The following is a 13,069-nucleotide window of genomic DNA, read 5'->3' on the forward strand; positions in this document are numbered from 1 at the left end:
AATTCATTAACTAACAAAGTCTTTGGAGGAAGAGACCTTATATTTAATAGACCACATTTAATTGTTTTTTTTGGTTCAAGTTCAGTGATATTGATTTTTATTAGATTTTTATGATTTGCTCCTTTTAGATCTGTTTTTGATCTGTTCAGTTTTGGCCGTGGGAATGACAGTGTCTCAATAACTAGTACAGAAGCTGCAGAGAGGTGTGTTAAACTACGGCTCTGCTTCCTGGTCTGGACCCTGGGTTGTCAGCATTTAGGAGAACTAATAAATCCGGCCAGATTCCTAAAAAGAAGAGCCGCACCATCCAAAATGGGATGAATGCCGTGTCTCCGGATCAGAACAGGTTTTCCCCAGAAAGTTCGGCAGTTATCAATGTAGCCCACGTCGTTTTCTGGACACCACACTGAAAAAAGTAACCTATAGAATTTACCCAATAAATGTGAGGTAACAATTTGCATTGACTCTTTTGGGGTAGATTCAATTCCATATATTGAGTATAAAATAACTGAACAAAAAATATATGAAATACTTAAAGAAATTGTTTAAAATTTACCTCATATTTATGTATATATTCAACAGCTACTTACTCATTTAAATTAGGTAAAACTATGTCTTGTTTGCTAGTAGGTAATACCTGACAATTACAAATCAAAGTTAATTAAAATCAGTTAATAACCATTACTTATTCAGAGAAGGTAAGATGTACCCCAAAAAAGACATTCAGATCATACACCTTCTCATTGTTTTTAATACATAAAGTCATCAAAAACAAAAACACAGAATAAACTGCAGCACAACAGTGTCACACAATATTTCAAATAATGAACCTGTGTTATAACCTAACAACTTCAAATGCTGTTTCAGTAATGTTGGGCAATAAAACATTTCCTTGTTTTAGGACATCCAGACTGCTCAATAATAAAGGAAAAGGAGAAGTGAGGTGATCAGAGCAGAGGTGTCCAATTACATGAAGATTTTCCTGTATCTAATCTCTTACTTGTGTTTCTTCAGCCTCACACAACAGTGACTGAGCAAATCTGCAGATCTGCAGGTGTATTAATACACAACAAATAACTGAACTGCCTTATTTATATGCAGCAATAATACACTAAATTATCAAAAAATGAATAAAGTGCAGTACACAGCTTCACACAACATTTCAATGAATAAACCAGTTTTATAACGCACTAAGCTAATGGCTTCAAATGTTCTTTCTGGATAATTGGTCAATGCAAACAACACTTTCAGAGGCCCCTTACTCTATTTTAAAAGCCACAAAACCCACACACAAACTCTACGATTGTTTCTGTGTGTGTACAGTATCAAACATCTGGATAAAGACAGATCAGAAAATCAACATTCTTTAGTTTCTGCGCTTGCTCTCACTCTCAGAGACAGGATGAGAATAAAAGAAAAAAACAAATGGGGAGGGAAACAGGGTGAGTTCAAAATTCTTCAGGATTCACTCAGAGGTATTGACCAGACTGGCCAGTTTCTATTGCTTTTCCATTTCTGTCAATGTGGAGAAATCAGAGAACAATGGAGTGGGCTGAGAGAGGCTGCAACATACCTATGTATCCATCTGTACATATATTTCTGTGTCTGTGTGTGGAGCAGAGGACGGAAGAGAACAAAAATATAAAACTATACTCCATTAAAACTCTCTGTCCAGACAAAAGATCCTCTTGGAACAAGAGATAAATGTATGTCTATTGCATGAGCTTGTTTTTGAGGCTGTGGACCTTCTTCAGTAGTTTCTCCCCATCAAGTTCCAAAAAGAGTTTTTGAAAAGCTTCAAATGTGTTCTTCAGCTGCTTTGAATAGCCAAGGTTGAGGGCATATATCAGTCCCATCAGCTGTACACATGCCTTTGTTCGGCTTCCACATCCTTCCATCACTTGGTTTCCCTCAATCACAATCGTCACATCTGATGGATCCTCCTCAGACATGATGTTGTGCATCACAATCACCTTCATTGTTTTGTCTGTGTAGTCCTCACATCCCTACATGTTAAAAAGAAAGAAACAAAAAGATACACATTTTGAATTTTATTGAAGATGCTGTTTCAATACATTTCAACTTATCTAAAGGAGAGCAGAGGGGAGTGATCAGAAGATAAAAGGGGAGAAAGGGGAAAGGAGTGGAGAGGAGAGGATCCCTTGAGTTAATCAATCATTTTTTATCAATGACATACCTGGCAGTCATGGAAAAGATCTTCTTGTCTTTCACCAAGGTAGTTAATGAGGCAGCAGACAACTGCATCCCTTTTTTCTCAATGCTCTGTGTCTGTAGGAAGATACAATTTAGTGAAAAGACTGTTAGTGGAGGGTGGGGAGAGAATTGCATACACTAAGACCGAATTGTTTAAAAACCAAAGGGTAGTTTAAGTTGGTAAGGAGCTCAACTTTGTGCACAACAAAGCAATTCTTTACAAATTAATTCACTTTTAATTCACTTATATAAATAATGACATTTGTGAAAAAAAGTAAAATAACATACGTCATTTAAAGTGTCCAATAGAGGGTGCATCTTGGAACCAGCAGCCCCTCCTTTAGCACGCATAAGCTGCATAAGACCTGGTGTGTACTCATCAAGCTTTAGCATGAACGTCTCCTCCAAATAAACTGTTGTGATACGTCTGAACTCTTCCTGGATCTAGGAAATAAAAGGACAAAAATAAAATTTTAAATGACAGACCAGATCTCATAGTAATCACATACATTTTTCTTGATGGGAAGGAAAAATTATAAATACATTCTCAACCACCCCCCCCTCCCCCCCCCCCCCCCGGTCCACGCCTACTCCTCCCCACATCCCCCGCCCCCCCCCTCCGCGAGTCGGTCCGCGCCTCCTCCTCCCCCCATCATCCCGCCCCCCCGCCCCCGCTCCGCGAACAGTCGGTCCACGCCTCCTAACACCCCCCCCCCCCCCTCCGCGAGTCGTCGGTACGCGCCTCCCCCCCCCCCCCCCCCCCTCCGCGAGTCGGTCCGCGCCTCCTCCTCCGCTCGCCCAGTCGGTCCCCGCAGAACTTGTTTAACCTTAAAACCAGCGGTAACAGTCATGCATGCTGGCTAACCTTGTAGCACACCGCAAACACATTTCATTGCAACTCCAGACAGTTAACAGCCATGGTGGCGCCAGGGACAGATTCAAACTTTGATTTCAAGTAATGGCATGTTACACAGATGCACATCGAATATAAGTAAAGTGTAATATCTCATCTTTTCAAATATTACAATTTGCCTTCGCGGTATTATTCACAAATAGCTTACCTTCAGCTCACGGTTCGTTGGTAGAGAGGATGCAGAGTTCTTCTTCTTCTTGTGGAGTTTTATGGCGGTTGGCAAGGATGCAGAGTTTCCTGTCCCGCTCATTCAAAAACGCGGTCTGACGCATGCACAACGTTGGAGCACCGGACTTAAGATTCGGGGGTATATTTTACTGTATTTTCCTATGTAATGGAATAACTAAACATTAAACACAGAGAGCAGAAGAGAGGGGGAGACTTAGACAGAGACGGATAAGCTGTTGGAAGAATAGGCGGGAAATCCATTGTGAGGCTAAAGCTAGGCTAGGCTAAAGCTAGGCGAGCGACCTCTTACCACGGCGAGAAAAGCAAACCGTGTGAAACACGAAGAGTTCCCAAATTTGAAGTGCAGCAACAGAGAATGTTTTAAAAGTGCTTATGTGTTAGAAACAGATAGATGTCACCGCAAATATATTAAAGATAAAAACGAGAGAGTCTGGAACACCAAAACCGCAATTCTCACCATGACAACAGGAAGTGACACAATACACCTTACTGCAAACAGGAAGTAAGCATTGTGCTAGACGCTCTATGTACGCTGCATCAGTTACCCATCAGTAACAATGTTTTAGTTGTACTGTCCATGTTAAGGTATATAAAATGAAATGAAACAGATATTTTTCAGAGTCAAATAAACACTTCCCGTCATTCAGGAATACAACACCACAGTGGCTGAGTTGCAGGAACTCTCCCTCCCATTGCTCGACGGTCGGCTCCATATGTTAAGTTCATTTGAATTAACCACTTCCATTGTTTTTTTTGGGTTGCGTCGCTCCGACCATTGCAGTCTTCAATTGACCGGTAATCACCCTTCATTCTCTTCATCTTCACTAGCATTGTTGTGCTGCTCGCTGGTAGCCCTCAGCGGTCATTAGTAAATGTTACTAGTGGGAAGGCCTATGAAGTGACACGTAATGAAGCAATCCGCCCTAAGGTGTAACTACTGGAAAAGGAGCTTTAAGAACATATAGAGTAGTGTGTGATTGAGCTTGATTTTAAGGTTGTTATATATGACAAGGAGAACTTAAAATTATATTCTGGAGTTAACAGAGAAACAATGAAGGGCAGCTAAATGGGGGAAATATGATCTTTTAATTTTCATTATTCAATAGTCCTGCCTTGAAATACCAAATGTATGGACAAGTTTTTCAGCGTTGCTCCTGGAATGGATATTTGTAGTTTTTGCAATATAAGCGAGTTGCAGATTTCGGGTTGTACGGTGTATTATGGGTAAGTTTTTGTTTGCCTGCCAAACAATGTTCAAAAATCACGGAAAGCAGTTAAAAGAACTAAGATCTCTTTGAGACTCTTTCAAGTGAAACTGTCAGTCCTCTGCAGGGACACTGTCTCTGTCTTAAGCTTGGAAACTAAATTTAAGCTTAGTTAAGTTCTTAAAGCACTGATTTAGCTGGAGGCACAAGCTGCACTAGGACTAAGAAGATGGGAGAAGGCGAAAAACTGACAGCCACACTGAGGTGCAGGAGAGACATATATTTTCTTCAGTGAGGGGTAAAGGGGCTGGAAGCAGGTTCTAGGCTCACCGTGAAGGTCTCGTGACCGAAAGCACCTCTGAAGCACCATTGACAGTCTCAGGATGCCCCAGGGCATGGGGATATGTGCTGAGAGCACGTACCATCAGACCATGATAAAATGTTTTGCACAACGCTCCTTACTACGATGATAAAGAAGAATGTATTGTTGTAGTTTTTAAAGCAATATGATGTATTACTGTAAATCTTATTATATTTTTCTAATCCGCTAAAACCTAATTACCCTGAATGAAGTGTTGTCTTGGCCACATTAACATGAGTGAAGCAACATTACGGCATAAGGGGCTGCTAATTTAGACACACAGCATTCATGTACTATATTTATCAACTTCCATCCATCCATCCATTATCCAAACCGCTTAATCCCTCATGGGGTCGCGGGGGTTGCTGGTGCCTATCTCCAGCGTTCACCGGGCGAGAGGCGGGGTACAGCCTGGACAGGTCGCCAGTCTGTCGCAGATATTTATCAACTTTTCTCTATTATTCCTTGATGCATTTGAATTATTAAAAAGTCTGTTGGGCTGATTTCATGTTCTGCCTTTCTACACTCTTCCTCTGTTGGCTATTGCCTACAGGATAGCCACCCTGAGCCTGACAGTCTCCTCGGTTTCAAGATTAGATAGCCTGCATAACGATGAAGATTAGATTAAATAAATGTGTGCTTAAAACTTGCAATTTGTTTGTGGATCTTTCTTTTTTGTTGGGAAATTGTGAAGAGTGAATGGAGGTTTACAACTGCATTACTTCTTTCGATTTTTGGATGAACTCTGTGGAGCCTTGCAATTGCATTTTTTCTGTTTCCATTCAAGCCTGTAAAATCCATATTAGAGCAGTTGTTTTTTTTTTTTTACTTTTTTGAAACGTCACTAGGGGTCATTATTACTTATTGCTCCTTGAAAGCAAACCAAATAACGGTATTTACACAAAAATAGATTTAGAAAAACCTAAAATATATAAGATGTTTTAAGTTATTTCACAATGAAAATTAGGAAAAGCCATTGAATGACAAATGGAGTCCAAACTTTTGACTAGTGGTGCATATTATTTGTAGGCAACAGTTTACTGTGTTAGGGTTACAAAACTACCAAACCTTACACCCAATAATCTCTTATGAAAACTGAAGAACTACAATCTCAATATATGAATATGTGAAATACATAAAACAGACTAAGCTGTTACTATACATTCTGCAAATGGAAGATGGGAAGATGCCCCGCGGTCCTCAACATTTCAGATTACCAGGACAAAATTCACACTCTACTGGGTGACACCAACACATATGAGTCTTTGAAAAGGGATCCAACCAACTCCTGCAAAAAGAAAATCACTGACCACCTACAACAACTAGAAAAAGACAAGGTAATTAACCGCTCAACTTATTATAGATTATATCCAGGGGAAGACATTCCAAGCTTATATGGACTCCCAAAAATCCACAATGAAGGAACACCACTCAGACCCATTGTCAGCAGCATTAATTCAGTAACATATAACATTGCTAAACAGCTTTCTAGTATTTTAGCCCCCCTGGTGGGAAACACACCACATCACATAGAAAACTCCGAGGACTTTGAAAACAAAGTCAAACATTTAAAAATGGCACCAGGGGAAACTCTGGTGTCTTTTGATGTCACTTCACTTTTCACCTGCATACCTACATCAGAGGCAGTAGAAACGTCAGGAAACGTCTTCAACAAGACAGTGACCTAAACAACAGGACCAGATCTGTACCTTACTAGACCTTTGTCTATCTACAACTTATTTCAAGTTCAGTGATCATTTTTACAGACAGAAGCATGGTTGTGCCATGGGATCTCCAGTGTCACCAATTGTAGCCAATCTTTACATGGAAGAAATGGAAAAGAGAGCTTTGGGAACCTTCAGAGGAACACCACCAAGCCACTGGTTCAGATATGTGGATGACACCTTTCGTCAAAATCCAGTTAAAAGAAGTGGAAGCTTTCACAAGACACATCAACTCGGTGGACAACAACATCAAGTTTACCAGAGAGGATGCCAACGACAACAAGCTACCTTTTCTCGACTGTTTGGTGAACATGGAAGGAGATGGAAACCTCAACATTGAAGTGTATAGGAAACCCACTCACACAGACCAATATCTTCTTTTTGACTCACACCACCCACTGGAGCACAAACTTTCTGTCATCAGAACCGTACAACACCGGGCCGAGCATGTCCCTACTAAAACAGAAGGGAAGCACAAGGAACAGAAACACATCAAAGATGCCCTCCAAACCTGTGGGTACCCTAACTGGGCTTTTGTCAAATCAGCAAGAAAATCCAAAAGACCCGCTGCAGAACATAATGGTGAGAAGAATAAACGAAAAAACATCGTCATCCCATATGTTGCTGGAGCCTCTGAAAAACTCAAGAGGATTTTCTCCAAACACAAAATCCCAGTACATTTCAAACCAAACAGGACCCTCAGACAGAGGCTGGTGCATCCCAAGGACAAAACCCCCAAACCTAAGATGAGTGGAGTGGTGTCTGCAGTTCAGTCAGTGAGGAATGTTCTGATCTTTATATTGGAGAAACCAAACAACCTCTCCACAGACGCATGGCTCAACACAGGAGAGCTACCTCCTCAGGACAAAACTCTGCTGTCCACTTACACCTTAAGGACAAAGGACACTCTTTTGAGGACCAAAATGTTCACATTTTGGACAAAGAAGACAGATGGTTTGAAAGGGGTGTGAAGGAAGCCATCTACGTTAAGAGAGAAAAACCAACCCTAAACAGAGGAGGAGGCCTTAGGTTCCAACTCTCAAAAATTTACAACTCAGCTATAGGGTTAATTCCAGCCAATCATCACCTTAACTCTCACCCTCATTCAGGTGATCAAAACATTGTTCCTGCAAGTCAGGCCAATAACAACCCTAACGACTCCCCGTTACAGAGGAGTGGACCAGTTTCGGTTCAATCTGCTGGCTTAATGGCTTTAACAACCGCCCATTACTAAGGGGTGGAGCTGTTTCCGTTGAATTTGCATGTTATCTAAGCCATTGCAAGGCCTTTGTTTGGGCAGTGGTATATAGCTTGGTACTCATCGTTACTCCAGACTTTTTGAATTGAGAAAGCTTCCTGGAGATGAAGCGAAACGTCTTCAACTACGGAAAACAAGTCCAGTTGCTTTGTTTTTTACTTTTTTTGGAATTTTGCAAATGACAAGTCATAATGGTAGTAGTCACCATTGACTCCACCTAGATTTAAGTATGGCAAGCAAAAAAACAATCTAGACGATTGAGCTCAGATTTAACACCTGTCATTTCTGGTTAAATCAGCAATGACTCAATTACATTTTGGAGGAAGAAGTTGCTCTTGATGTGCAGTGGTCATCACTCTTTTAGGCAAAATTTCAACTGGGTTTTAGAGTGCTATTTTTCAGCCATTCTTAACTTCACATAAAAAAGAATTTTACCTTTGTGAGCTCAAACTAAATTACAGAGTAAAAGTTTTAAAATACATCACATTATCTATTGATTTAAACAGTGTATGCAATCATTTGGAAAAAAATAAGAAAGTGACATAATGACGATTTAAACCTGCAGTAGGGAGTTCTGAGAAAACCGTGGACATAAGCCACAGTTCCACAGACCCAACTCAGTTTGGTTTGCCCAGCTCCGCTCTTCTCTACTCAGTTTAACTTTGCACAGTTTGTTTCAATCAGCCTAGAAATGACTGGAAGACGGAAACGCTTCCTGGGGTGACTTTATTATTCATCCCCCCACATAAACATTTACACTTAAAGGAATCTGCCAGAAATGGTAAACAAAAAAATAAATAATTCTAAATAAAATATAAATAGATGAAAAACATACAAATACTGTTTGTATAATTTGAGAGAAACCCGGGCTGGCCCTAAGAAAATGCCTCTAAAACACTTGCAAGTGGGTGGAGCCAAGTGGTGCGTGGCCAAACCAAGCTGGTGGAACTGGGCCTTTAGCCTGAAAATTTTAATAAATACACCTCTCAGGTCCCTGTCCTTGCTCTATGCTGTGCTCCTCTCCCACAGTGGAGCCTGCCGTACCGCTCTGATGTTTACTTATTGAATTTTGAGCTCTGCCTATTTCTTTCTTTTTAGCCTATTTTTCTTCATTGGTCTTCTTCTGTTTGCCTATCTTTGTTTTTTTTAGCAGGTGCTATTTAAGAAATTTCCAATCTTCCTGTAACGTTAGTTTGTTTCTCCACCTTTTCTCCGCATAGTTGCATCATACCAGCAATCTTGAGCTTGAACGACTGTAGAAATATATAAGAGCTCTGATTACCCCTTATGTTCCTAATGGAGCACTTTGCTCTCAGACTGCAGGTCTACTGGTGGTTCCTAGAGTCTCTAAAAGTACAATGGGAGGTAGATCCTTTAGCTATCAGGCTCCTCAGCTGTGGAACCAACTCCCAGTTTTGGTCCGTGAGGCAGACACCCTGTCTACTTTTAAGATTAATCTTAAAACTTTCCTTTTTGACAAAGCTTATAGTTAGAGTGGCTCATGTTACCCTGAGCTACCTCTATAGTTATGCTGCTATAGGCTTAGGCTGCTGGAGGACATCAGGGTCTATTTTTCTCACTCTACTGAGTTGTACTGTTCTTCAATTTTGCATTGCTTGTCGACATTTCAGCTTTTAACTTTTTTGTTATCTCTCTTTTTCTTCTTCATGGTAGGTACATCTGGTCTGGCGTTCTGTTAGCTGTGACATCATCCAGGGAAGACAGATCACCCGCTACTACCATCTAATGTAGAACAGATTACTGGATCAATGTGTGCTTCTGTGCTTGTTTGTCTCTCTTGTTGTGTCTCTGCTCTGTCTTCTCTAACCCCCAGTTGTAGAGGCAGATGACCGTTCATACTGAGCCCGGTTCTGCTGGAGGTTTTTCCTTCCCGTTAATGGGGAGTTTTTCTTTCCACCGTCACTTAATGCTTGCTCAGTATGATTGCTGCAAAGCCCTGTACAATGCAGACGACTCTCCCTGTGGCTCTATGCTTCTTCAGGAGTGAATGCTGCTTGTCAGGACTTTGATGCAATCAACTGGTTCCCTTATATAGGAAATTTTTTTTGACCAATCTGTATAATCTGACCCAATCTGATTGATTTTGATTTTGTAAAGTGCCTTGAAATGACATGTTTCATGAATTGGCGCTATCCATCCATCCATCCATCCATTTTCCAAACCGCTTAATCCCTCATGGGGTCGCGGGGGGTGAATTGGCGCTATATAAATAAAATTGAATTCAATTTAATTGAATTACACGCTGTGCAGAGGAGGGTTGTGAGCACAAGCCTAAAACGTGCTGCCTTAGTGATAGTTTTTTTTCCTGATTTAAAGAAGTGTAATTTTGCAAATGGCAGCAGGCCCAATGGAGAGCACGGGTTATCCATAACTCCCTCCCCTATTGTTCCAGTACATTCAGAATCAGAATGATTTGCATGTGGGACAACCAATAGATAAGGTGATAACCCTGGGACTTGAGGGACAGAAAGGGGTGAGCGCAGGACCAAAAGTCTGAAAAATCCCTGTCCTTCGGACTGAACGACAGGGATTGGTTAGAGTTTTTACAGGCCTGCAGCTCTCATAGGGATAATTTTTTTTATAATGTATTGACAACTTTAAGGATGGAAGGATAACAAAGTATAACAAAAAGTGTTTCTAAAAAGGATTACCACCTGTAGCTTTAATTAATGTATTAAACAAAGCGAAGACTATCTGTACTGTATGCTTGTTTAACGTGAGATGTACATGATTCATAAAGATTTAAAAAAAAAAATTTGTGTGTGTTTTTCCACTTCACAGCCCAGAATACACCATAACAAGCAAGTGGTCAGCAGTGTGGGTAAAGGTCTCTTCAAGCTGGTTGTGTTTAGCCCTTTACGTCTGGACCCTTGTGGCCCCAATAATCTTCACCAACCGAGACTTCAGCTGATCTGTTTTCTTCTGAAAAACTTTTTCCTTTTTCTATCCAAAATCTACCAAAAGAGATTATGTGATGGGGGACAGAATAACTTCTTGTAAAGGTGGTATAGCTGACCTGTCAGATAGAGCTAGACTTTTGTGTCTTCTATCGGTCATCCGGTAAGTGTACCAAAAAACTCAGTCCACGGAAACTTCTTTCACTTAATGCATAGTTTGGAGTGCATTTGATGTATAATTTAAGGGCTTTATAATGCACCTCTTCATAATGTCTTCTGTATTTTTGACTATAAAATAAGAATAAAATAAGAATGCATAAGTGCAGTGGTCTTGAAAAAAAATAATACAAACATGATATTGATTTTGTAAAGTGCCTTGAGATGACATGTTTCATGAATTGGCGCTATATAAATAAAATTTAATTGAATTGAACTTGTATAAAGCTAAACATTTACCAAAGATCACCAAAAACCATGGGTAGAATCTAGTAAGGATTATACCCCAGAAGTAAAATGGTAAATGGCTTTATCAAGTCCGATGACCCCAAATGTTTTTAAACTACAGTCAGTCATTCACCCATTCATGCACACATTCACACCCTGACGGTGGTGAGCTATGTTAGTAGCCACAGCTGCCCTGGGGCAATACAACAGTGACACCAGACCCTCTGACCACAATCAGTAGGTGATTCTGGTGAAGTGTCTTGCCCAAGCACACAACAACAGTTTGTTCCCCTGGGAAGCAGAGGATTGAACTGGCAACCTGCCAATATAATTAAATTTTATTTATATAGTGCCAATTCACAACACATATCATCTCAAGGCACGTTACAAAGTCAAATTCAATGAGATCAAACATTTTGGTTAAAAAGTTTCCTATCTAAGGAAACCCAGAAGATTGCATCAAGTCTTGACAAGCAGCATTCACTCCCAATGAAAGAGCATAGAGCCACAGTGGGCAGTTGTCTGCACCATTTTTCTGTTCTGTCTCTCTTCGAGGTCGGTCATCTTTTTTCTCTCCTCTCCAGCTCTCTGCTTCTGCTGCTATGTCTTGTCTTTCTGAGCACTTTCTTCATATCACCCGAACTCTGAAAACCATGGATCTGGCAAGCTGGTTTCGCAATGCTATTGATCAAATTTTTTCGATGGGTGGGCAGTGAAAGGTGGAACCCGTCCTGTCCCGATTTGACTCATCTCGTGGGATACACCCTATATTCTTGGATGGAAAACGGTGTGTCTTTCGACTTTGTCAGTCGTGGACGTGGAGACGTATACATGTTTGGATTCATGATGCTTGAATTTCTACTTATTGGATTTGGTGGATTTTTCTTTAGCCATTTGGCCTTGATCAGTCTACCGGCTGCATAGGACACAATCACTAAGGCAGCTTGTCCTCATAACAAATAAAGTATTTGGATTATGCCTTCCCTATCTTTAACACTCCCGGATTGTTATGGGGTAGAGTACTCAGAACTCTCCCCTGCTCCCTCCTCCCCTGCAAGGACAATGGCCTCTGGAGAGTGTTCACAGAAATATAAACACTTCAGCCAAAACAATAGAAATATGAACTGGCTGCTTTCTGGGATACTAATCACACTGGGCAATGCCTGGACAGCAGAGTCAGGAATAATCCAAGTCAGTTGTAATTTTAGTTATAATCTGAGATGAGACAGCCATTTTTGTAGGTGCCGATCAGATAAATGTATTTTCATTAATGGCTTTATGTTTTGCAGGCTTTATAATTTTAAGTAATCATTTACAACTTATTCTCTCTCTGAAAAATGTGTAATGGCCATGTCTGTCCACAGGAAAAGTAGTATTCTCAAGTTGACTCCTCAATACGTTTAAATCCTACGTTTTATTTGGACCATTTATTTAAATTTTTTTACTTCCTGCTTCTTGTTGAAAGTGGACACTTTTCTCTCCTCTCTCTTCCCCTCTCCCTCCCTGTGTCCTTGCCGGCTTCTATCAATCGTTTTGGAGCCGCTTTTTACATATCTTCCTAATTGTAAATTATGGATCTGGTCAGCTGGACTCTCAACGTAATTGATAAAATTTTCTCAACTGGAAGACTGAGCGAAGGAGAGCCCCCTCTGTGCCTCACATGACATGTGCAGCTGGACACATAGTGGGAGGAGGATTGTGTGTCTTTCCATTTCGTCAACTGAGGATGTTGAAAATGTGTTCAACATTGGAGCTTTTTGCTTTTTGTTACCTGGAGTATTGAGAAATTCTGAAAACGTCGGCAGCTGTTTCGGTCAATGTCAAGGCTGCCTGAACTATCTGA

At 40.6% G+C, this 13,069-nt stretch overlaps 1 protein-coding gene and 1 long non-coding RNA gene across 4 annotated transcripts in view; one reads left to right on the plus strand and one right to left on the minus strand.

The window, feature by feature from the left end:
- The window catches only part of si:ch73-267c23.10 (serine incorporator 1), a 128,635-nt gene extending 117,487 nt beyond the window's left edge, over nt 1–11,148 (plus strand). The window contains exon 11 of one of the 2 annotated variants that reach the window (XM_036133561.1): nt 10,667–11,148. In XM_036133561.1, the coding sequence (XP_035989454.1) occupies nt 10,667–10,885 (219 nt within the window). In that variant the 3' untranslated portion in view covers nt 10,886–11,148. The remainder of the gene's footprint in view (nt 1–10,666) is intronic. The other variant, XM_012853631.3, reaches the window with a different exon arrangement.
- LOC118561468 lies at nt 123–2,792 on the minus strand. Of its 2 annotated transcripts, XR_004930069.1 has the most exons (3): nt 2,503–2,792; nt 2,198–2,289; nt 123–2,006 (listed from the first exon to the last, which is right to left on the minus strand). It is a non-coding gene; the product is annotated as an uncharacterized LOC118561468 (long non-coding RNA). The 2 variants fall into 2 exon arrangements; XR_004930068.1 differs by having other exon boundaries at nt 2,198–2,792.
- Nucleotides 11,149–13,069: the final 1,921 nt, after the last annotated feature.

The sequence above is a fragment of the Fundulus heteroclitus genome, unplaced genomic scaffold (assembly GCF_011125445.2).
Source record: "Fundulus heteroclitus isolate FHET01 unplaced genomic scaffold, MU-UCD_Fhet_4.1 scaffold_64, whole genome shotgun sequence".
Classification (NCBI taxonomy): Eukaryota; Metazoa; Chordata; class Actinopteri; order Cyprinodontiformes; family Fundulidae; genus Fundulus; species Fundulus heteroclitus.